At 47.4% G+C, this 25,534-nt stretch overlaps 1 protein-coding gene across 4 annotated transcripts in view; it reads right to left on the reverse strand.

The window, feature by feature from the left end:
* LOC140420947 (adapter SH3BGRL-like) overlaps positions 1–25,534 on the reverse strand; it is an 83,292-nt gene that overhangs the window by 24,108 nt on the left and 33,650 nt on the right. For 3 of the 4 annotated variants that reach the window (XM_072505132.1, XM_072505134.1, XM_072505135.1), the window contains exon 2: positions 4,232–4,450. In XM_072505132.1, the coding sequence (XP_072361233.1) occupies positions 4,232–4,450 (219 nt within the window). The remainder of the gene's footprint in view (positions 1–4,231; positions 4,451–25,534) is intronic. The other variant, XM_072505133.1, reaches the window with a different exon arrangement.

Here is a 25,534-nt window from a genome sequence, read left to right on the forward strand (position 1 = left end):
AGGAACAGACTAAACTGTAGGTGTTTGGTTAGGTGTATGTTTGTTGTGTATATCTGTAAATAAAAACCTTAGCACGGTGTGTAAATATTGGCTCCAGTTCTATCCTTAACGACATGGCTTGCTGTAATTTTACATGGTAGCAGAGGATGATTGCCTAAAGGTGAAGATTTTTAAAAAAGAAAGAAATATTTGATACATAAAACTAAAATCCAATTGGTTTGGTCATTGTGGGAAAATAATAGAAAACAAATGTAAATTTTCAGGGTATGATTACTCTTTGATGATTTTGTAGTCTACACCACATGACTAGTGGAGGAATGTGAAAAGGGTTATGCTCCAACTAATAAGAAACAACAAACAGCCTTGATGTTGTCAATTCCTACAAGAATCAAATTAAGAAATAAAGTACTTGCGACTTGCATGACCATCAGTTGGGTAGTATTGAAGGTTTAGACCTTCAATTAGCGTTCGGAGATAAAATCTACAAGAAAAAAGATATATTAAATGTTCTTGTCTATGAAACGTGGTCAGAATTTGATAGGTTTTGACAGATTGCCATTTCATGAACTTCAATATATAGTATAAAAGATGTACTGAATTTAATTCAGGGATACCTGGATTGGATTAGATTTAAATACTAGATTGTGCTAATCTGTCTCATTTGGACAATTGACTCTAACGGATGTCAGTTCTCAAGAAGGGAACTCTGCTGCATTTAAAAAACCTGGAGAAAGAATCATTTCCTTTAACCTTTGTGGAAAAATGAAACAAATGTGACACAAAAAATAAAAGATTCAATGATGGCAGAGGTTGAAATAGTCCAGATACTGGATCGAGGAGGCATTGATCCATTGCAAGAGTTAAGTTCAGGCTGAATGAGGATGAAAAGACTTTTGGTACATTTGATTATTACAGAAGAACTAAATTAGAACCAGAATAATGGGCAAGTGAACCTCCAGAATGCTCTAGGAACTGCTAATTGGAGTTTCAGGTAGTATCATTATGTCCAAAGTAGAGAGGCAAGGTCTTTTAAATGACACACAAGGAAGAGAATTCTGAGGAGGAGGATGAAGACTGATGAATCCAAGCAAATTATATCGATCATAAAGAAATGTAGCCGTGTGATGAATGCGTGCATGTGGACTCCTTTAACTGCGCTGCACTAGATGATATTTGCACTTCAACAGTTTGTGGGACAAATTGGTTAAAATGTCATCCTGATTCACTGGTTACTGAGGATCAAGATTTAGGAAGTACTAATTGCTGCAGGTTTTGTGATGACATCACATTGAGGTAACAAAAGAGTGAAGATATTTCCATCAAAAAAGTATTGACATAATCAACAGTGAGATACCTTTTCTGCTGAGTAAACCTATGAAAAGGGCTCAGATAAAACTTGACATGGAGTATCTTGGAGAGAAATGAAGTCTCTGAAGTTAAGTGGGTGGATTTAAATCATCAGCTGGCTGACTGTTAAACAAAAAGAATTGCACGGACAAATAAATTGGGGGTCCTGAAAGAGGGCATTTCACAACCAAGTACTTTGTACAGAAAATAGAGGTCTTTGATTTCATTTGTTTTGAAAATTTAGAAAGTGGGCATAAACTCTATTACTTATTTAAATAAAGGGAAGAAATCTGTCAATTGTATATTATCTGTGTTCAAATGAATGCAGACTAAATCTGTGGCTGTTGAGTTAGGAGGTTCATCTGTAAATAAAATAAAAACTCAAAAGTAGATCAAGATTGGCTCCAGGTCTATCCTTTACCACCTGGCTGTCTGGAACGTAATAGTAGGGCCAAGATTTTACACCCCCTCCTGTCTGGTGGGATGTTACAGTCCCGTCAAGTAAATGGCAATTCAAATAGCCTGTTACATCCGTCGAGAGGTGACAAACTATGGCGGGACTGTAAAACCCTAGCCCAGCAGTGTGTCAATAGTTCCAGGTGATCCCTCAAAGTTCAGAAACTTCTTATTAACAGAAACAAACTGACAGGAATTAGTTTCAAAGCATCTTACTAACTATCTTTTGATAAAACGCTTACCCACCTGCCGTCTTGAATTCTCACGTATTGTCTCTGACCTTCAAATTTGACCTTTGGTGTTTCATTTCAAACATACTTCATTAGGCACAGGTTTATTTGAAAAACATCAGTTGTCATTACAGACCCACACTGAATATCACATACATTCATCCACATTTTCCCTGGCTCAGCTTCTTGAACAAATGCACTTCATCAAATATGCGCATATAGAACAAACAACTTTGCATGATAAAGCCTGCCAGGGTAAGAATCACAAACCACTGATCAGCGTTGACCAACACCAAATCATTATCATGAAAAGAGTTGATTTCTGGTTTTAAATGTGATGCAAAAAGAAATAAACCTTGATGTGTTGGGTACTCTGGATCTGTGGAGACTGCGTTTACCTTAGCAGTAACATAGACAGGCTACCAACACTTGTAATAGTACAACTCTATTTTATTTAACTAAGAGCTGTTAAACATACTTGCACTGTGGGTTGACACTATGTTAGATTGACTGAAGACCTATGCCTAACCTGACCAGCCTATACTGCTAGCACATGGTGGATGTTTGTGCTACTGACTGCGGGCTCTGTCTGTCTCAGAGGCTGCATCCCGAATGAGCGGGAAAACAGGTGCCCTCTGTCTTTATAGTGACCGTGCCCTAACTGGTGATTGGCTGCTGTGTTGTGTGTGTTGGTTGGTCTTGCAGTGTGTCAGTCAGTGTGTGTCTCAGCACCATCATATACTGATGTGTATATTATGACCAACCTGATGGTTTTTTGAGATTTGAATCTGATGAGCTTTAATCAATGAAGTGACATTAAACTCGTAGAAGATGGTGAAGAGAGAGAGAACACTACCGCAAGAGGATGAAAGCCGAATGTGTTCATGTATTTCTCCACAGCCATTTTTACATAGATGCAAAAAGGTTAATGCTGTCACTCAAAGAGTGGGCAAAGGCACTAGCATGCAACAACCTATAGATCTAAAACACACCACGAATCGGTGGCACAGTGGTTAGCACTGCTGCCTCACAGCACCAGGGACCAGGGTTCAATTCCAGCCTTGGGTGATTATGTGGAGTTTTCACTTTCTCCCCGTGTCTGCGAGGGTTTCCTCCGGGTTCTCCGGTTTCCACCCACAGTAAAAGATGTGCGAGTTAGATGAATCGGCCATGATCAATGCGCATGTTTTCAGGGAGTGGGACTAGATGGAGTGTTCTTTCGGATGGTTGGTGCAGACTCTATGGGGACGGAATGGCCTCCTTCTGCACTGTAGGGATTTTATGGATTCTACAGGAAGATGTCCCAGAGCACTTCAGTTTGAGAATAACAAAGAGTGGACATTGTGCAGGGGGAAGTGTGGAAAACAGGACTTTTGGGTTGTGGGACCAAGATAAGGGGTTTGGAGGTACACAGGGGTGGTTGAAAATAAGAGAGAACGAGGTGCAAGTTCCAGATAATAATAATAATAATAGCTTATTGTCACAGGTAGGCTTCAATGAAGTTACTGCGAAAAGCCCCGAGTCGCCTGTTCAGGGAGGCCGGAACGGGAATTGAACCCGCGCTGCTGGTCGTGTTCTGCATTACAAGCCAGCTGTCTTAGCCCATTGTCCTAAACCAGCCCCTAAAGTGAAGTTGCTGATTAAGTGGCTACAAGTAGTTGAGCTGAGGGACAGGAAGAAGGCCATTGTTCATGGGATCATAGAACTTACAGTGCAGAAGGAGGACATTTGGCCCATCAAGTCGGCACCAGCACTTGGAAAGTGCACCCTATTTATGCCCCCACCTCCAACCTATCCCCGTAACCCAGTAATCCCACCTAATCTTTTTGGACACTAATGGGCAATTGAGCATGGCCAATCCACCTAGCCTACACATCTTTGGACTGTGGGAGGAAACCAGAGCACCCGGAGGAAACCGATGAAGACACGGGAGAAGGTGCAAACTCCACACAGTCACCCGAGGCCCGAATTGAACCTGGGATCCTGGAGCTGTGAGGGAAGCAGTGCTAACCACTGTGCCACCGTGAGAAGGATGCATAACAGATTACAAAGAAGGTTGAAAATCACCAACATATAGCACCATTAAACATTCATCCACTATATCAGTAACATTCATTTCAAGGCCCATTAAAATCCTGAAAAATATTTTCAATCAGTCAAGTAAAGTTCTTTCATTATCAAGAAAAAGCTCACATTACCAAAAGAGATATTATTGTGAGAGATTGCCTTACCCCACAGTAATGGTCATCATTGAAGATCTGAGGTGGAAGTGGGTTTCCACTGATGGGTCGGCAGTTCTCCGGAACATTCTCCCTCATAAACATTTTGCTTTCATAATTGACTGCAATGTCACATCTTTCAAACTCAATTTTGTTGGCCTGTAGGTAATCCAATACCTCCTGTTGCTGCTTCTTGATCTGGAAATGAAACCAGTATGCAGATTATTCAATGCAGGAACGAAAAATGTGTAAGAGGAGCCCCCAGTGCTTGAGGAGCTCGAGTGCAGCCAGGCAGTTACTCATTGTAAAATTGTAGACTAAATATATTCTGTGCTCATCCTTTGGTGATCATCATCTTAATGAGGTACTCTACATTCTTTGTCTGTTACTACTGAGGCAGTTCTACCTTAAGACAAAACTATACAAGCTTAGTAATGAATTAATGGCCCATCCATGCAATAGAATCCATCCATAGAATCCATACAGTGCAGGAGGCCATTCAGCCCATTGAGTCTGCAGAACATCTCTAAAGAGCACCCTACCTAGGCCTACTCACACACCGTATCCATGTGACCCAGTAACCCCACCTAACCTGCACATCTTTGGACTGTGGGAGGAAACTCACACAGACATGGAAAGTGCAAACTCCACACAGACGGTCACCCAAGGGCGGAATAGCAACGCTGCCTCACAGCGCCAAGCTTCCAGGTTCAATTCCGGCCTTGGGTGACTGTGTGGCATTTGCACTTTCTCCCAGTGTGTGCGTGGGTTTCCTCTAGATGCTCCGGTTTCCTCCCACAGTCCAAAGATGTGCAGGTTAGGTGGATTAGCCGTGCTAAATTGCCTCTTAGTGTCCAAAGGTTAATTTGGGGTATAGGGATAGGGTAGGGAGTGGGCCTAGCTAGGGTGCTCTTTCGGAGGGTCGGTGTACACTCAAAGTGCCAAATGGCCTCCTTCTGCACTGTAGGTATTCTCTGATTCTACGATCCTACTTTATGAACCTGGGAGCCTGACGTTGTGAAGCAGTATTGCTAACCATTGTGCCACCGTGTCGCCCATCTTCTGATCTGGCTGGAACACCTATTTCCTTTGTCAAGCTGAGAGAAGCACTTTCTTTTCATCTTTGGGAAAGAGGCATCGCTGGCTAGACCAGCATTTATGGTGGTGGGCATTATCGGCCCATTCTGAAAGGTTATTTATACACTTCGGTAATTTGTTATAGTCCTCCTCAGTAATAATAATAATCTTTATTATTGTTACATGTAGTTTACATTAACACTGCAATGAAGTGTTAATCCCCTAGTCGCCATATTCCGGTGTCTGTTCGGGTACACAGAGGGAGAATTCAGAATGTCCAAATGACCTAATAGTAGGTCTTTCGGGACTTCTGGGAGAAAACCGGAGCACCCAGAGGAAACCCACGCAGACACGGGGGGAACGTGCAGACTCCGCACAGACAGTGACCCAAGCGGGAATCAAACTTGGGACCCTGGAGCTGTGAAGCAACAGTGCTAACCACTGTGCTACCATGCCGCTCCCCTCAAAATGTGTTGCCTTCCACAAATTTAGAAATCATACTTTTAATTCCAAAGTTTTATGTTGCTAGATTACACAGTTCTTCCTTGCCTTCCTAATTTTTTTTCATGTTTCCCTTGCTGTCCATATGTTTAACATGTTTCAATCCTCAACCTCAATTGCCTCAATCATACAATTTGCAAATAAATAAATTTCAACAAAAAGAATGGGTATGTTTTGCTAAGAAAAAGAATCTCAATGGGATACAATGCAAATACACAAATCACTACTGTCATCTTTTTATAATGGTATAAAGGCAACAATCACTCATAAGGGTTGTGGGTTCATTTATTGAGACTTCGCACACGAGAACATACATGCAAAGTTAGAAAGGCTCGAAGATATCAGCAGCAAGAGCTTTGTGTGCTGTGCTCTGCTCACAGGCCAAAGTGAAACTGAGACTAGGCCACATGACATACTACCCTTCCAGTGATGGTATGATGCTATTCCTTAAAAGCACATTAGAAAGATCACTCAAAGTAGTGACACAGCTGAATAAAGAAAACAAACCAAGCACAAGGATCTATTTATAGACGAATAGAATTGAAAACTTGAAAACTTATGCTCAACCTGTATCAAATTTTAGCGAGAGAACACTAGGAATAGTTCTGGTCACCTCATTATGATACCAATATAGAGGCAGTGGAGAAGATGCTAAACATTTTTACTAGAATGAATACAGCAGCTGAAAGGTTATACCTGTCAGAAAAGAACAGGCTGGGTCACTTTTCGGTTGAAAAGCGAAGGCTGAGGAGTGATCTGATGGGAGGTCTTTAAAATTCTGAAAGGTTTGGATGAGCATGTTCTGTGGGGAAGCGCAAAATCAGAGGCTTTCAATATAAGTCAGTTACCAAGAAATTCAACCGGGGATTCAGAAGGAACCTATAGAGTAGTGAGAATCTGGAACTCACTAGCACAGGAGTGGTTGAGGCAAATAATGTAGCTACATTAGAGAGAAGATAGATTTAGGAAGAAACCAGATTTTGGAAGAGACCAGATTTAGGAAGAAAATAGATTAAGGGAGGATCCAGATTTCGGGAGAGGCTTGATAAGCATATGTGGGGGAATGAAAAGGAGGGTTACGCTGATACAGTTGGAAATAGAAGAAGAAAAGGAATGAAATGGAGCATAAACACCGACATGGACCAATTGGATGGAGTGGCCTGTTTTTGTGTTGTATTTTCTATGTAATAATTATGGACACGATTTAACGGGAACATTTTTAAGTGTGCATCGAGTTCCAGAAATGAACCCCCACGAGCTTCTCGCCATTATTGGCTGTCTCGTCATCTGATTCGCCAGACTCGCACCTCAGCGTCTCGCCGCTAACAAGGAGGAGCTGCTTTTAATCTCTCTCTTTTCTTTACCAAGATGGCGCCGGAGCGAGGCGACTCTCTGCGAGCTCTCCCAAAACTTAACTTATACTCGTTCTAATCTTTTAAAAATTAATTCTAACACTAACATTATTACTAACCTCTCTCTTTTATCCTCTCTTGCAGGCTTGAACATCCTCCGAGGCCCTTGGAGACATTTTGACCCGACCCGACCTGACCTCCGCGACCTGGAAGAAGATCGGCCCCAAACCGGATGTGAAGCCCCGACCTCGATTTGGAGCCGACCCGGACCTCGGAGCACCAAACCTGGCCTAACTACCGACTCCAGCCCCCGGATCGCCTTGCCCAGTCCCCGGAGCTCCCGACCCGACCCCCGACGGCAAGACCCGGCCCAACGCGACCCCCAGAGACCCGCCCAGCAACCCGACCCAGAGAGGCCCGCCCAGCGACCCGACCTACCTGGTGATGGAAGAAAGAAAATCCACGTGGCGGCTCGACCGGGCCTACTTCAAGATCCGACCCCAGGAGTGCCCAGGGAACGAACAGACCTGCCTCAGGATGCCCCTGCCCACAATCCAGGACCCCCGAAACGGCGGAGACCACGTACGAGGACCTGAACGCGCTGCAAGGTATTCCCACGCCCGCAGAATGCCGGGACCCATCCGGATCGCAAACATTTTGTTAGTGCTCTTTGGGGGGGGTTTAAACTAATGCAGCAGGGGCATGGGAACCTGGATTGTAGTTTTAGGGTAAGGGAGAATGAGAGTATAGTGGTCAGGAGCACAGATTTGACGTCGCAGGAGGGGGCCAGTGTTCAGGTAGGTGGTTTGAAGTGTGTCTACTTCAATGCCAGGAGTATACGAAACAAGGTAGGGGAACTGGCAGCATGGGTTGGTACCTGGGACTTCGATGTTGTGGCCATTTCGGAGACATGGATAGAGCAGGGACAGGAATGGATGTTGCAGGTTCCGGGGTTTAGGTGTTTTAGTAAGCTCAGAGAAGGAGGCAAAAGAGGGGGAGGTGTGGCGCTGCTAGTCAACAGCAGTATTACGGTGGCGGAGAGGATGCTAGATGGAGACTCTTCTTCCGAGGTAGTATGGGCTGAAGTTAGAAACAGGAAAGGAGAGGTCACCCTGTTGGGAGTTTTTTATAGGCCTCCTAATAGTTCTAGGGATGTAGAGGAAAGGATGGCGAAGATGATTCTGGATATGAGCGAAAGTAACAGGGTAGTTATTATGGGAGACTTTAACTTTCCAAATATTGACTGGAAAAGATATAGTTCGAGTACAATAGATGGGTCGTTTTTTTGTACAGTGTGTGCAGGAGGGTATCCTGAAACAATATGTTGACAGGCCAACAAGAGGCGAGGCCACGTTGGATTTGGTTTTGGGTAATGAACCAGGCCAGGTGTTGGATTTGGAGGTAGGAGAGCACTTTGGGGACAGTGACCACAATTCGGTGACGTTTACGTTAATGATGGAAAGGGATAAGTATACACCGCAGGGCAAGAGTTATAGCTGGGGGAAGGGCAATTATGATGCCATTAGACGTGACTTGGGGGGGGGGGATAAGGTGGAGAAGTAGGCTGCAAGTGTTGGGCACACTGGATAAGTGGGGCTTGTTCAAGGATCAGCTACTGCATGTTCTTGATAAGTATGTACCGGTCAGACAGGGAGGAAGGCGTCGAGTGAGGGAACCGTGGTTTACCAAGGAAGTGGAATCTCTTGTTAAGAGGAAGAAGGAGGCCTATGTGAAGATGAAGTGTGAAGTTTTGGTTGGGGCGATGGATAGTTACAAGGTAGCGAGGAAGGATCTAAAGAGAGAGCTAAGACGAGCAAGGAGGGGACATGAGAAGTATTTGGCAGGAAGGATCAAGGAAAACCCAAAAGCTTTCTATAGGTATGTCAGGAATAAGCGAATGACTAGGGAAAGAGTAGGACCAGTCAAGGACAGGGATGGGAAATTGTGTGTGGAGTCTGAAGAGATAGGCGAGATACTAAATGAATATTTTTCGTCAGTATTCACTCAGGAAAAAGATAATGTTGTGGAGGAGAATGCTGAGCCCCAGGCTAATAGAATAGATGGCATTGAGGTACGTAGGGAAGAGGTGTTGGCAATTCTGGACAGGCTGAAAATAGATAAGTCCCCGGGACCTGATGGGATTTATCCTAGGATTCTCTGGGAGGCCAGGGAAGAGATTGCTGGACCTTTGGCTTTGATTTTTATGTCATCATTGGCTACAGGAATAGTGCCAGAGGACTGGAGGACAGCAAATGTGGTCCCTTTGTTCAAAAAGGGGAGCAGAGACAACCCCGGCAACTATAGACCAGTGAGCCTCACGTCTGTAGTGGGTCAAGTCTTGGAGGGGATTATAAGAGACAAGATTTATAATCATCTAGATAGGAATAATATGATCAGGGATAGTCAGCATGGCTTTGTGAAGGGTAGGTCATGCCTCACAAACCTTATTGAGTTCTTTGAGAAGGTGACTGAACAGGTAGACGAGGGTGGTGTATATGGATTTCAGCAAAGCGTTTGATAAGGTTCCCCACGGTAGGCTATTGCAAAAAATACGGAGGCTAGGGATTGAGGGTGATTTAGAGATGTGGATCAGAAGTTGGCTAGCTGAAGGAAGACAGAGGGTGGTGGTTGATGGGAAATGTTCAGAATGGAGTACAGTCACAAGTGGAGTACCACAAGGATCTGTTCTGGGGCCGTTGCTGTTTGTCATTTTTATCAATGACCTAGAGGAAGGCGCAGAAGGGTGGGTGAGTAAATTTGCAGACGATACTAAAGTCGGTGGTGTTGTCGATAGTGTGGAAGGATGTAGCAGGTTACAGAGGGATATAGATAAGCTGCAGAGCTGGGCTGAGAGGTGGCAAATGGAGTTTAATGTAGAGAAGTGTGAGGTGATTCACTTTGGAAGGAATAACAGGAATGCGGAATATTTGGCTAATGGTAAAGTTCTTGAAAGTGTGGATGAGCAGAGGGATCTAGGTGTCCATGTACATAGATCCCTGAAAGTTGCCACCCAGGTTGATAGGGTTGTGAAGAAGGCCTATGGAGTGTTGGCCTTTATTGGTAGAGGGATTGAGTTCCGGAGTCGGGAGGTCATGTTGCAGCTGTACAGAACTCTGGTACGGCCGCATTTGGAGTATTGCGTACAGTTCTGGTCACCGCATTATAGGAAGGACGTGGAGGCTTTGGAGCGGGTGCAGAGGAGATTTACCAGGATGTTGCCTGGTATGGAGGGAAAATCTTATGAGGAAAGGCTGATGGACTTGAGGTTGTTTTCGTTGGAGAGAAGAAGGTTAAGAGGAGACTTAATAGAGGCATACAAAATGATCAGGGGGTTGGATAGGGTGGACAGTGAGAGCCTTCTCCCACGGATGGATATGGCTGACACGAGGGGACATAACTTTAAACTGAGGGGTAATAGATATTGGACAGAGGTCAGAGGTAGGTTCTTTACGCAATGAGTAGTGAGGCCGTGGAATGCCCTACCTGCTACAGTAGTGAACTCGCCAACATTGAGGGCATTTAAAAGTTTATTGGATAAACATATGGATGATAATGGCATAGTGTAGGTTAGATGGCTTTTGTTTCGGTGCAACATCGTGGGCCGAAGGGCCTGTACTGCGCTGTATTGTTCTATGTTCTATGTTCTATGCCCCCCTAGCAATCCCCCTACCTCCACCAGTGCCTGGGACCCTGCCAGATGCGACCCCAGATACGTAAACAGCGCCCTGGTCCCCGCCAGCATCCTGGACTCCGCCAGACGTGACCAACTACCTTCCACAAGAGCTGACATCGGCCATCGGATCCCAGGATCGTCCAGGAACCACCGACCGAGGAAGCGAGGGAAACGCGGCGGTCTTGTGGTGATACACCACTGTACTTCCCTAGCATTGTACATAGTTATATAATAGTTGTGTGTAACGTGGCCCTGTAACCCTGTGTATTCTACTGTAGCTCTGTAGAGGTTCGGTCACCTGTATGTAACCTGACCTGGCCACGGAGAGCTCCGCCTTGGCCACTCCCCCGGGAGTTAGGTATAAGACCCAGCTTCCGAGACCAGACCCATTTGTCTGGGGTCGTCTGTGTCGGGTAAGCTTCCTATGTAGTGTATTAAAGCCTTGGTTAAAGTCTCACATGTCTTTGTGGTTCTTGAAGCTTAGTGCATCAGGTCTGCAGGTTAGACTGAAGCAACGCGGTTTCAAGACCCCTCTCCCCAGCATACTCCTGGCAATCGTCCAAGCGATCGAAAACAAGCTGGATGAACTTAACGCCAGACTTACCTCTCAGAGGGAAGTAAGAGACTGCTGTGTGCTCTGTTTCACAGAGACATGGCTCACCCCTGCCTCACCGGACTGTGCCATACAACCTGTATGCTTCTCAATTCACCGGGCGGACCGCACGGCATCATCAGGCAAAGCGAAGGGTGGAGGGGTTTGCCTCCTCATCAACTCCTCCTGGTGCTTGGATGTGGCGACTCTGGTGACCTACTGCTCCCCAGACCTGGAATACCTGACCGTGAAGTGCCGCCCATATTATTTTCCACGCGAGTTCACTTCAGCCATTATCACAGCGGTCTACATCCCACCCCAGGCAGAAGTGAGGAAGGCGCTGGACGAACTATACACAGTAATAAACAACTACAAAACAGAACACCCGGAGGCCTTGTTCATCGTGGCCGGCGACTTCAATAAGGCCAACCTCAAGAGTGTACTGCCAAAATTCCACCAACACATCTCCTGTCCCACCAGGGGCGACAACACTCTTGAACACTGCTACTCAAAAATCAAGGGCGCCTACCGTTCCATCCCCCGACCGCACTTTGGGAAATCAGACCATAAGACGGTGCTCCTTCTCCCGGCATACAAGCAGAAACTCAAGCGGGAGAATCCAGCTAAGAAGGTTGTGCAGTGCTGGTCCGAGGAGACAGAAGAGCTCTTACGTGACTGCTTAGAGACAGTGGACTAGTCCATATTTAAGAACTCAGCGACCAACTTAAATGAGTATGCCACCACCGTCACAGACTTCATCAGCAAATGTGTGGACGACTGCATGCCAAAGAAAGCAGTACGTGCGTTCCCCAACCGGAAACCATGGCTCAATCGCAAGATTGACTCCCTACTAAAGGACAGGTCTGAGGCGTTCAAGGCAGACGACCCTGACCTATACAAGAAATCCAGGTACGACCTCCGCAAAGCCATCAGGAATGCCAAGAGAGAATATCAAACCAAGCTAGAGTCACAGACAGACTCTCGGCGGTTGTGGCTATGACTAAGCAACATAACGGGCTACAAAGCGAAGCCGAACAGTATCTCTGGCAGCAGCGCACCCCTCCCCGATAAACTCAATGCATTCTATGCCCGGTTCGAGCAGGCAACCAACAATCCGCTGGCGAGTGCCCCAGCAGCCCATAATTCGCCCATACCCACCATCACAGCTTCCGAAGTCAGATTGGCCTTCCTGAAAGTGAACCCTCGGAAGGCGACGGGCCCAGACGGGATCCCTGGTCGTGCAGTCAGAGCCTGCGCGGACCAGCTGGCAGAGGTATTCACGGACATCATTAACCTGTCCCTACTCCACTCCGAGGTCCCCACCTGCTTCAAGAAGACCACCATCATACCGGTACCAAAGAAGAATCAGGCAACGTGCCTCAATGACTACCGACCAGTGGCCCTGACTTCAGTCGTAATGAAGTGCTTCGAGAGGTTGATCATGAAGCGCATCACCTCCATACTCCCAGAACGCCTTGATCCACTGCAATTCGCATACCGCTGCAACCGGTCCACATCAGACACCATTTCCCTGGCCCTACACTCATCCCTAGAGCATCTCGAAAACAAGGACACCTACATTAGACTCCTATTTATTGACTACAGCTCCGCCTTCAACACCATAATCCCAGCCAATTTCATATCAAATCTCCAAAACCTAGGACTTGGCTCCCCACTCTGCAACTGGATTCTCGATTTTCTGACCACAATCAGTAAGAATGAACACCAACACCTCCTCCACAATAGTCCTCAACACCGGCGCCCCGCAAGGCTGCGTACTTGGTCCCCTACTCTACTCCCTGTACACACACGACTGCGTGGCAAAACTTGGTTCCAACTCCATCTACAAGTTTGCTGACGATACGACCATAGTGGGCCGGATCTCGAATAACGATGAGTCCGAATACAGGAGGGAGATAGAGAACCTAGTGGAGTGGTGTAGCGACAACAATCTCTCCCTCAATGCCAGCAAAGCGAAAGAGCTGGTAATTCACTTCAGGAAGCAAAGTACTGTACACACCTCTGTCAGCACCAACGGGGCCGAGGTGGAGATGGTTAGCAGTTTCAAATTCCTAGGGGTGCACATCTCCAAAAATCTGTCCTGGTCCACCCACGTCGATGCTACCACCAAGAAAGCACAACAGCGCCTATACTTCCTCAGGAAACTAAGGAAATTCGGCATGTCCACATTGACTCTTACCAACTTTTACAGATGCACCATAGAAAGCATCCTATCCAGCTGCATCACAGCCTGGTATGGCAACTGCTCGGCCCAGGACCTCAAGAAAGTTCAGAGAGTCGTGAACACAGCCCAGTCCATCACACGAACCTGACTCCCATCCATTGACTCCATCTATACCTCCCGCTGCCTGGGGAAAGCGGGCAGTATAATCAAAGATCCCTCCCACCTGGCTTACTCACTCTTCCAACTTCTTCCATCGGGCAGGAGATACAGAAGTCTGAAAACACGCACGAACAGACTCAAAAACAACTTCTTCCCCACTGTCACCAGACTCCTAAATGACCCTTATGGACAGACCTCATTAACACTACACCCTGTATGTTTCATCCGATGCCAGTGCTTATGTAGTTACATTATATATGTTGTGTTGCCCTATTATGTATTTTCTTTTATTCCCTTTTCTTCTCATGTACTTAATGATCTGTTGAGCTGCTCACAGAAAAATACTTTTCACTGTACCTCGGTACACGTGACAATAAACAAATCCAATCCAATCCAATCTTACCTCTCACTCCAATCAACACACAATCATGGCAGTGCGTAGACCTACTGTCGCTTTGGGAATGCCGACCTGGCCAGACTTCTCAACGCCGTGAGTGCGAGAGGGGACATGCTGTTCCCCCTAAGTTGGGACGAGAGACCAGCAGCATGGGCACCAATACTGCCAAGGAGGCAGTGGCAGTGACTGTCAGTTCAGGCAGCATGACAAGGAGGTTTGCCGTCCTATGCAGGAAGAAGACAACGACCTTCGCCGAGCTGCAAGGGTAATTACCACCTCTCTCCTGGCATCAGTTCCACATGTCACCCTTCAAATTCCCATATTACTCCCCCACCCCCCACATCCCAAATCACTGGCTGACACCTTGCACCCTCCCTCCATGTGATCTTTGTGCTTGCTCCTCAACACCACTTAGCACCCACCAGCACAACCCCTTCATGTCCAATTGTGGTTCCCCACACATGCCACTGCTATAGATTCCCCTGATCCATCAAGCGCATGGCAGACAAAGCCCTCGCAGGAGACAATAGCCCATAATAAGCTGGAAAATACCAAGATGGGGAGGGGGGGTGCGGTGTCCAGGTCCTAACCCCCTCTGAGGAATGGGCTCTGAAAATCATGGGGTTGACCAGGGAGAGAGCAGTTACCAACAGCGAGGTTGGCCTGCTCCGTAGAGGTGAGGATCCACTGCCCCTTCACCAAGATGACCTGTCGCAAATGAGTAGTTCACGTCAAACAAAATGATCCTTCCCTCTCACTGACCACATGGCCCTTCTCCTGCAGGATCACCTAATGGGGCCGGGCCATCTTGAGTCGGCCCCCCCCCTCCCCACCCTGCCTGCCACCCAAGAGACCGCCTCTCAGGAAAGCTCGAGGATGCCACCATCGATGCGTTACAGCTATCATGCACACCTTCCACCAGCGCAGAGAAACACAACTCAGTGAGCGACATGAGTCGACAGGCTCCTGGGACACAATCTGGTGAGCACCACACAGTTGCTGATGCACATCAGGTAGGGGCAGGAATATCCGAGGGAGGCAGCAGTCGGAGGTTTGCTGGTCCCAGGACTCAGTTGAGTTCCAGTCAGATGCTGAGCCTCTGGACAGCGCCATTCCAGAGCTGATGCAGATGCTCGGGCACGTACATGAGATTCAGGAGGGGAGGTCTGCGACAGTCCAGTGAGCGCATAGCCAATTGGAGGTGTTCCAAAGGCTACGGGGGGCAGGAGATGATGCCGACAATGCTTGGCACCAAGGTCAACACTGCTAGGGTGGCTACCGCATGGAAAGCCTGGAGCACGAGATCAGCGTCTTGAGTGGTGGTGTCCAAGGCATGACTCAGTCTGTGCCGATCATGGCTAAGGGTCTCACCATTATGTCCCATTCGATGAGGGAAGTGTCCCAGGCAGAGGAGGACATTGTTGAAGCACTGCGGAGCTTGGCCTAGTCACTGAGCAGCATCGCTGAGGGCATCGACTCCATGCTGTAGACAATGGAGAGGTTTAGGACTTCCAGAGCCAGATGACGCAGAGGGGGCTGGAGTTCACTCCATCCCATGGAGACCACCAGGACCCTACAGCCACCGTCAGGCCACCGTCAGGGAGGGGGAAGCGCTGGAGGCCAACCCAGGGCCTGCCACCAAGGAAACGACAGCGGTCTCCAGTTCTTCCAAATCCCCTCCCCCACCTGACACCGGCGTATCTCAAAGGCAGCGGGCAGAACAGGGTGGCACCTGGCACTCCGACTCCAGTCCCTCCAGAGGACATCCGCCAAGGACCTCTGATGTGCATCCTGGGAACACACCTAGACATGGCAGTAGACCACATTAAATCGAAAAGACTGAGGAGCTCTGAATGGACACTGTGTGGAGAGGTAGTGTCACAATCTGTAGCGATGGGGAATAGAAATGTTATGTTCACAATTAAAACATGTTTCATCTGATACATATGAAGCCTATGTCATGTTAATCTTCACAGCGGGCTTGCCTGCAACCCCCATCTCTGGTTGCCCACCTGCACCCCCCCCCCCACCCTGCATGCATTGTGGTCCAAGATCTAATGCCCCCGATGCAGACCCCGTTCAGTGGATGGGTGTGAGCGCACTGTCAGCAGAATAACCTTGCCCACTATTTAACCGGCGCCCCAGATCCGTGCCTGGCGCAACGCGGTGGTTAGATCGCGCCCTGAATGTCAATAGGCTATTGATCTCCAGGAGAATTCCAACTGAGTCCAATCCTGTATCACCACGCATCTTGCATTTTCCGACAGGATTTTCCACCCAATGGTCTGGGGCAGAAATCATGATGAATATCCTCTTGCTGACGGTGCTCCCACCAGCGCCCTGTTTAAGATTAACAAAACTCAGTGTAGACCAGAGACCTAACATAGGATTTTTCTATCCAGCTACTCCTTCTTTAAACCTACAGACATCTACAATTGCATAGCTGTAAGTTGGGCTGAGAGCTATGACAAAACTTTACATAATTCAGGGAGGCCACAAATGGCTGGTGTCATACAGAGTAATAATAATAGTCTTATTCTCACAAGTAGGCGTACATTAACACTGCAATGGAGTTACTGTGAAAATCCCCTAGTCTCCACATTCTGGCGCCTGTTCGGGTACACAGAGGGAGAATTCAGAATGTCCAATTCACGTAACAAGCATGTCTTTCGGGACTTGTGGGAGGAAACCGGAGCCCCCAAAGGAAACCCGAGCAGACACGGGGAGAACGTGCAGATTCTGCACAGACGGTGACCCAAGCCGGGAATCGAACCTGGGACCCTGGCGCTGTGAAGCAACAGTGATAACACTGCGCTACCGTGCCGCCAGTATCGAGTAATATCTCAGTAGGGTTATCGGGAGCACTGCTCTAGACTGGTTTTGGACACATTACTGAGACAATACAGAAAAGGTTTTTGTGCACCCCACCATCCTGTGCCTTAATCTGAGAGTAAAATAAGAAAGGAGAAAGTTGTTTAACTTTCCAAAATTGGAACAACATTTGTAGCAACTGAAATGCTTTCGAAATAAATCTGGTCACGATAACATTCCACTGCAAATTAACATATTTTATTGAAATGGGAATAGAAACACTTGGAGGGTGATGAACATTTTGTTTTCTGTAGAGCCAAACAAACAAACTGTATGTCCCAAACAGCAACAGCCTTAGGGAAGGGAAGGTGAAATACTCATTTGCTTCATGAAGTCAGAAGTAGTCACTTTTTAAAAGAAGGCAGCAGGGAGAAAAACAAAAAGGTCACATTTTTTCTGCTATTCCCGTCAATGCTAACAGGCCACTGAAGGGTCATTTCCTTTGCGAGTAATGGCATTGTGCCATCGTCTCAAGAGATGTTAACATTGATAGCGCAGGATAAAGACCAGAGTGGCACTGCAGGCTCAGTGCCTACCAGGTCAGTACAAATGCAATCCTCATCTGGTCTGTCTGAGTATGCCATACAAAAGCAACAACGTAAAAATGCCATTAACAAGGAATCAAAATACCATGTACAGTTTATGCACCACTCAATTATAAGTGTGTCAGTGGCTGTGCCACTAATCCAAGCAAACAATGCACAACGGTATGAAACACAGCCCCTTGAGTCTATTTGTGAAACCTAAAGTTAAATCGATTGGGGCACGTGCAGCAACAGATTTTTACCCAACATTATTACAACCAACGTGAGCATCATTTATCAAGAAATTATGCTAAATGTCTCATTCGACCGTGGCTCGGATATTAAATGTGATCCAGATCAAAACAGCAGTGGTGGCTTTCCCATTTATGGGAAAGTAAAAAAAACACAGAAGATTCTCAAATTGAGCTACTGCCAAGCGATTGATGGCCAAATTTGGTAGCAACGAGAGGCTGCGTGATTTCAAATTCAATCACAATTCAGGAGCTACTCAGGCCGCCACATTAGCAGCAGTCAGATACAAAGCCCTGAACATGTAACAGCTACTCACAGTGTGCCCAGCAGCAGAGGTGTTCAATCCTTAAAGTACATTGGAGATGGCTGCTCAGCATTTAAGGTCATGGGGCAGCCCAAAGCTAAACTCTATTTGACCCTCTGTGAATCTGGATTTTTCAGAAGTGTTATTCTTAGCATTAATCATTATCAACGGATAAATCCTACATCACAACATCAGTTCACAAACTGAGATATTGCCCAATTGTTTTTATTATAATGTAGTTGCCCTTGGGAAGCTGGTAGTGAGCCTTCAACTTGAGCCGCTGTAGTCAATGTGATGAAGGCGATTCCACAGTGTCGTTAGTTCTACAAGTTCCAGGATTCTGGCCCAATGCTGCACATTGGCAGGTACGGTTGAGGCTACGGCTGAAGAAGTCAAGATCCCACCCCACCCGCCCATTAACAATCTGGAGAGTTCCTGCTTTAAAGCCAGCAGAGGATGGAAGTAAAGGGGAAACATTCACTCAACGGAATAGGGAGTGGGAAGAAAATGGTAAAGAAAGAGTTGGTAGCCAAGTTGTTCCATAAACCAATGGGAACACAGCAGTTTCACCTCCCTCCAATGGAGAAATGCTACAAGTGAGGAATCCCAGGGAGAAGCAATACTACGTTTCAGGTTTCTGGTGGGATTTTTCTGACGTCGCATATCCATCCTGGTGGTACCTGCCATGCTACTTTCATGTAGGGCGGCGGGCCAAGCTGGAGTTGTGGCTCTGTATTGTTCTTTGAAAGTAGGGTGCTGGAAAAGGAAGCAAGCACATGCTACTGGGTCAGTTTAAAAGATCTACCTGATGTCCCAGAGATGTTGGTCCAGTTCAGAGCCTCACTCAACTACTCCCTATGCTTCTTCCATAGCCCCCCTGCTCTCCTCATAACTCCCGTGCCCCCCCCCCCAATCCCTTTGCACTTCCCCTTATCCCCTCATGCCACTCACCAAATATTGACTAGGGACAGAAATCATGAGTTCTATACTAACACTAAGAAGTCTTTGAAATACCTTGAAACTGGCTGAGGTGTCAAGAACCACATCGCCTACCAAAAATGGGACCAACTCTCTGATAAAAGTGGGGAGTGTAAAATGCCAACACCATTGAAGCCTACAAGATCGGGAATACTGCATGTGAACTCACTAATCGCGCCCGAATCCCGGGTGCTAAAAACATCCAGTGACAGGAAAACAAACAGGAATCCTGGGATCAGGTCCTACCTGCCTGCCTCCATTCCAACATGAATGGAAACATGAAAATATGGATCTAGATGAGTAAAGGCAAAATATCAAGGATTCTGGAAATCTGAGATGTAGACAGAAAATTTTGCAAAAACTCGGCAGACATGGCAGTATCTATGGAGAGCCATGATCATTTCCCAGTCCACCATTCATTTAAGGATAGTGGTGGATTCCTGAGGCTGCAGGCCCAATCTGAGGCCTACAGCCCTGGAAGGAAACAGCCTCACCACCAGAGGTGGACACTGCCAGTGTTGTCGGTGGAACCATCTTGAGGTGCCCGCTGAAGAAATTTGGATTCATTTTAAATGAAAACCCCTGGCAGAGGTGCACGGTGACCCCTGTGCCCCTTCTTTCAGGTGGCTGTTAGCCAAAACAGTGGCCCACTGAAGGTCATGGCTTTAGTGGAGGGATGAGTGTGGGAGGCTTCCAACTGTTTCCCAGGCCAACCACTCAAAATTATCCCCAGGAACCTACTGGGTTTGACCCTCAGTGGTGATTAACTGTGGCAGGGACCCCAGGGGAGGCAGGGGTCTGGTACTGGGATGATCCCTGTGGCATTCCCAATCAGTCCAAAAGTGTGTTCAGATTTGTCAGCCGCTGCTGCCATATCTGTGAAATTCTCCCAGTCCCACCTTCCAGCACGCCTCAACAGGACGGGAAAGATTCAACCCCAGGTTCCAGATCTAGCTGAGGAATATTGAAAAAAAAGTTAAAATAGAGGGCAGGATTCTCAGCCCGGGGTCGGAGAATCGCCACGACTGGCGCGAATCGCTCCACGCCGCCCCGATTCTCCGCAGAGAATCGGCACCGTTGGCGTGGCATGGCGTGGTCGGCGCGGCACCAGTCGGGGGCATCTCTATGCGGCCACCCCCGCCGACTCTCGGCCCGGGATGGCTGCAACAAAAAACCCAAGTCCCGCCGGCGCCGTCCACGTGTGGTCTTACCCGGCGGGACTCGGCATGGAAGGGTCTGGGGGTGGCCACTGGGAGGGAGGGGAGTTCCAACCCCGGGCGGGGCCTCCGCTGTGGCCTGGCCCATGATCGGGGCCCACCGATCGGCAGGCTGGCCTCTCGGGCTGGGGGGGGTCTCCTTTCTTCCGCGCCAGCCCCAACGCAACATGGCGTAGGGCTAAAGGGGCTGGCGCGGGCGTTGGCGCATGTGCCACTGCACATGCACGGACCCCGCGGCGCCCAGTTGACGCCGGAGTCAGCAGCTGGAGCGGCGAGGGTCGCTCCAGTGCCATGCTGGCCCCCTGTAGGGGCCAGAATTGCTGATCCTGAGGCCATGTTGACGCCGTCGAGAAATGTGACAGCGTTCACGACGGCGCCAACACTTAGCCTCAGGATCAGAAAATTCCGCCCAGAGGGAGGGAAATCTTTACAGAACTTGGCACTGGTGGGCATTATTGTATCATCCTACACGAAACCAAAACAAAATTGATTTTCCTGCTTTATACAGTGCGACACAAGTTAGAAAACCACACAAATGCTAATAGAAGCAAAATCTGCGGTTGCTGAAGAACTGAAATTAAAAAAATTCTGGATAAACTCAGCAGGTCTGGCAGCATCGGTGGAGAGAAAGATGTTTCGAGTCCAATATGACTCTTCTCAGAACCGAAGAAGGGGGTTATTCTTGACTCTTCGATAGAAGTCATATTGGACTCTATAAATATGAACGCGGTTTCTCGCGTTAATGCTGCCATGATACCTGCTGAATCCGGCACATTCTATTTTTATTACAAACACTAACAGAATGCCCTGATCGATAGTTGAGTGGTTTTCAAACAGCTTGTCCATAGGGGACCCAACGCAAGATTTTACAGTTGGCCAAAGTTGTGCTAATTCTGGGACATCTACCGAGTATGCAAATAGTGTCCTGGAAGCAATAATATTTAGATTGGGCAACAGCCATTTTCCACTGTCTTCAGAATCCAGATCCAAAAAAGAAAAAATCAGCCAAGAATGAGATTAATAGTCACAACTTGAAAGTACTGAAAATACCAGGATGTCACTGAGGCACTTCTGAAAACTTTCAGTCAGCAAAAGAATGCTTTAGACTTAATTGAGGAAATGAGCAGATGCTGCTGGCCGCTCTTTGGACATTAAAAATCCTGGATTAGGCGTTTGATGTGCTGAAGCAACTCAAAGAGGAATTCCTCTCCCAAACTATCCCCTGTCTCATTACCAACTCGATAGATTCCCGGCAAGTTTCTTGCTGCACTATTCTTTATGTTGAAAGTAAGTCATTAATTGTCAAATTAATTCTGCTCAATCCCCAGATGTCATGCCAAATAAAAGAAAAAACAAATCCCTCAAACCGTTCAATTTGTGCGCAATTCTATTTTTTTTTTTCAATGCAGCAAGGAGCGAAGTCCCTAACATGAATCAACTTGTTTCTTTACTCTTCTTGGCCTCCCTGTCTCGAGAGATGATGGGTGTGCGCCAATGGGTCACTGATTGATCTGGCTAAGTCTGGCTCTCTCTTGGAGGTGTTGGCTCGTACCTTGCCAACGGCCGTGTCTGTTCGCCTCTTTTCACTTCCTCCTTCACCGCTGCCCGCCAGCTCTGGCAATCACTGCCAACTTGCTCCCATGTCATATTGCTTAGTGCGGTATTACTGTCCACTTGTCAGGCAATGACCCGAAGCTTGAAGCACTGTGGAGCATTGGAGCAGGTGGCGGAATGGAACCCTACTGACTGGAGGCTGCCCTGTTTGAGGCCGGCATTAGCTGTCCGATGAGACGCGATGATCTTTCCCGCTTTTAAAAGCAGCCCGTGGCGCTGGTTCTCTACGCCAATCAAGCTGGGCTTATAACCCATAACCGCTGCCTACCGTGTTGTTTCGGTCGCTGTGAGGAGACTATGGAATTTCCTCTCTATGGCGTGTACCTGGGCAGAATATGTAGGGATCTTGACCTCCTTCCCCCCCCCCCTCTCTCTCTCCCCTTCTCGGCCTGGTGGGGTCTGAAGGAGTACAGAGTGCGATGGTTGGCACCAGGTTAGCTGCAGGAACATGCCAAAAATAACGCATGACCGCCTTACAGAGCTCCACTCGGATTGACTGTTAGGGTTTACTCTCTTAGCCTTAGTGGGGCTCACATCCCTGAGCAGTGGCCCTAACCGGGTGCTGCCAGCCAGACCCAGCTGAGTCCAGGTCTCGCGAATGCCGGGTCAACACTCCCTTCACAGGCGCTACCCGCTAGCAACTGTTTCTTTATTACAACCACTGATGAAGAGACACTACTGCTGAAAATACCTTCTTCAAAAGGCCAAAATGCAAAGTTTAGTGCTATGAAAAAAAAAAATTGTGTATTTATTTTGCGGCTCTCACAACCTCAGGATATTGCAAAGCACTTTGTGAACCAATCCAATACCTTTGAAGTGTAGTCACTCTTGTAATGGAGGAAAGGTGACAGCCAAATTGTGCACAGTAAGCTCTGACCAACAACGTTGTGATAATGGCCTGATGATCCGGTGCTACATTGTCTGTGTGATGTATTGATTCACACTGGGGAGTTAGGTGTGTGGTGTGTTGGGTTAGACATTGACCACTCCAAAATCCAGCCCAGATTACTGAGTTGCACAGTTCTCTCAGCCAGACGACATGGTGAGCCAGTGGGCAGCCTAAGATCTGGCTGCTGCTGCCCGTGAACCCATAATACTTAAACTCACAGGCTGGGTTGAATAATTAATGGAGAAGGGATCCACAACCAACAGACGCACCCACATACATCACTGCACAATGATCAAGAATGGCAACTCCAGTTGGGATTGCCCCCTCCTCTCTCTATCTCAAGGCACTCAGGCCAATTCTGCCCCCCCCCCCCCCCCCCACTGGATAAAATTCTTTGGTATTAAATCATCATCAAGTCACACAGCTGTACAAAATGGCTTCAATAAAAAGCCCTGAATACGCAGAGTTCAAATGCGAAGACGTTACTCCGATGCCTGCATCTTTAGGCAAAAGACAATTCGACGAGGAAAATGTGAGGATAGGCCGCATCGTCACCTCAAAATCACAAATGATCCAACTTGGGCATATACCTCCACCCAGTCAAAACCCTGGAATTATCTAACAGCACTGCGGGAGTATCCGAGCCACACAAACTCGGCTCACCAACTTCTCGGAGGCGACTAAGGATGTTGCAGGCCTTGCTAGGGATGTTCATGTCCCCTAAAAATGTGAGCCCCACTGCCTTGTGGGCGTTGCAGGAGGGACTAAGGCTAAGAGAGTAAACCCCAAGGATAATTGCAGGCCTTGCTAGAGATGTTCATGCCCCCTAAAAATGATTATGAACCGGAGGGATGCCAGGTTGGGTTTCCATCAGCGGCTGCCCAGACAGGCTGGCCCTCTGGAGCACTGATCGTTGTGAAATGATCATTGCTGGCAAGCTATTTGATGTTCTTCAGTCTCTAGGCAGTGTACTTCACAAAGTTGAAGCAGACCAATTGGTTTTTACAGGGACAGAGGAGACATTGTTATTGATGCCAAAAACAAGTGAATTAATCGGTCACACTGATGTGACAATCACAGTTTGTCTGCCCTGGGTTTACATTGCACAGGATACGACGATAGAATGATTGTACTGGAAAATTTACCAGCAAAGATCCACAGACAACACCACTACTGCCTGTCAGTCTAATTTGAGATTCAGCAAGCATTATTTCAGTGCAGCTAGCATCATTCCTGCTTACAATTCGCTGCAATTTAACACGCAAAACTTAAATACAAGACTCTTTCACTGTTGTTAGGATAGCAATTGGCTGTGTCTCTTTTAAAATGCTGGTTATTTAAATGTTCGGTGTGTGTAAACAGCGGACACCAGGAAGACCTTTCAAATTGTGTCATGTCCCCAATTCTCTGCCACCGACTGAAAATAGCTTCTTCTGAAAATTCCCATTCTTACGTTAAATCCTTTCATCCATCCTCTTTAAACTTCTCTGACCCTAAAACTCCAATCCCAAACTCTCTATTTTGGCCTCCTGTCCATCCACACACTACCGCCATCTTTCCTATCATGCACCACAACCCAACACAAGCCTTTTCCCTAACATTCTGAAAAGCATCAAAGCCAACTAAAAATTTTAAATTTAGTCACTGTTGTAATTTGAAAAACATTGCATCCAACTAATGCACAGTCAGGTCCGACAAACAGCAACGTGAGAATCACCAGATAATACATTGTTTTGGTGATGTGGGTTATGAAACAAATACTGGTCAGGGTACCGGGGAGAATTCTGCTAGACTTCCTCAAAATAATGTCATGGGATCTCTCATGTCCACCTGAGACAGTGAACAGAGCCTCGTATCTCATTTGAAAGATAGCACCTCCGGCAGTGCAGCACTCCCTTGGAAAGTCAGCCCAGATCTTGCTCTCATGTCTCTTGAGTGGACGTTTGAATTTGCTGGGCCAAATTTTCAAAGTGGGGTCAAGAACTTGACACCAAGATGATGGCCGAATCCCAAAGCCCTGCTTCAACTGCAGCAGCCAGGCCTGATGACCGAATCCCACAGCCCAGCTTTAACTGCAACACCCAGTCCTGATGACTGATTCCCAAAGCCCTACTTTAACTGCAGCAGCCAGGCCTGACCCAATCCCACAGCCCTGCTTTAACTGCAACACCCAGGCCGGATGATCGAATCACAAAGCCCTGCTTTAACTGCAACACCCAGGCCTGATGATCGAATCACAAAGCCCTGCTTTAACTGCAACACCCAGGCCTGATGACCGAATCCCACAGCCCAGCTTTAACTGCAACACCCAGTCCTGATGACTGATTCCCAAAGCCCTACTTTAACTGCAGCAGCCAGGCCTGACCCAATCCCACAGCCCTGCTTCAACTGCAGCAGCCAGGCCTGATGATCGAATCACAAAGCCCTGCTTTAACTGCAACACCCAGGCCTGATGGCCGAATCCCACAGCCCTGCTTTAACTGCAGCAGCCAGGCCTGATGATCGAATCACAAAGCCCTGCTTTAACTGCAACACCCAGGCCTGATGATCGAATCACAAAGCCCTGCTTTAACTGCAGCAGCCAGGCCTGATGACAGAATCCCACAGCCCTGCTTTAACTGCAGCAGCCAGGCCTGATGATCGAATCACAAAGCCCTGCTTTAACTGCAGCAGCCAGGCCTGATAACGAATCCCAAA

Source organism: Scyliorhinus torazame, chromosome 5 (assembly GCF_047496885.1).
Source record: "Scyliorhinus torazame isolate Kashiwa2021f chromosome 5, sScyTor2.1, whole genome shotgun sequence".
In the NCBI taxonomy this organism is placed as follows: Eukaryota; Metazoa; Chordata; class Chondrichthyes; order Carcharhiniformes; family Scyliorhinidae; genus Scyliorhinus; species Scyliorhinus torazame.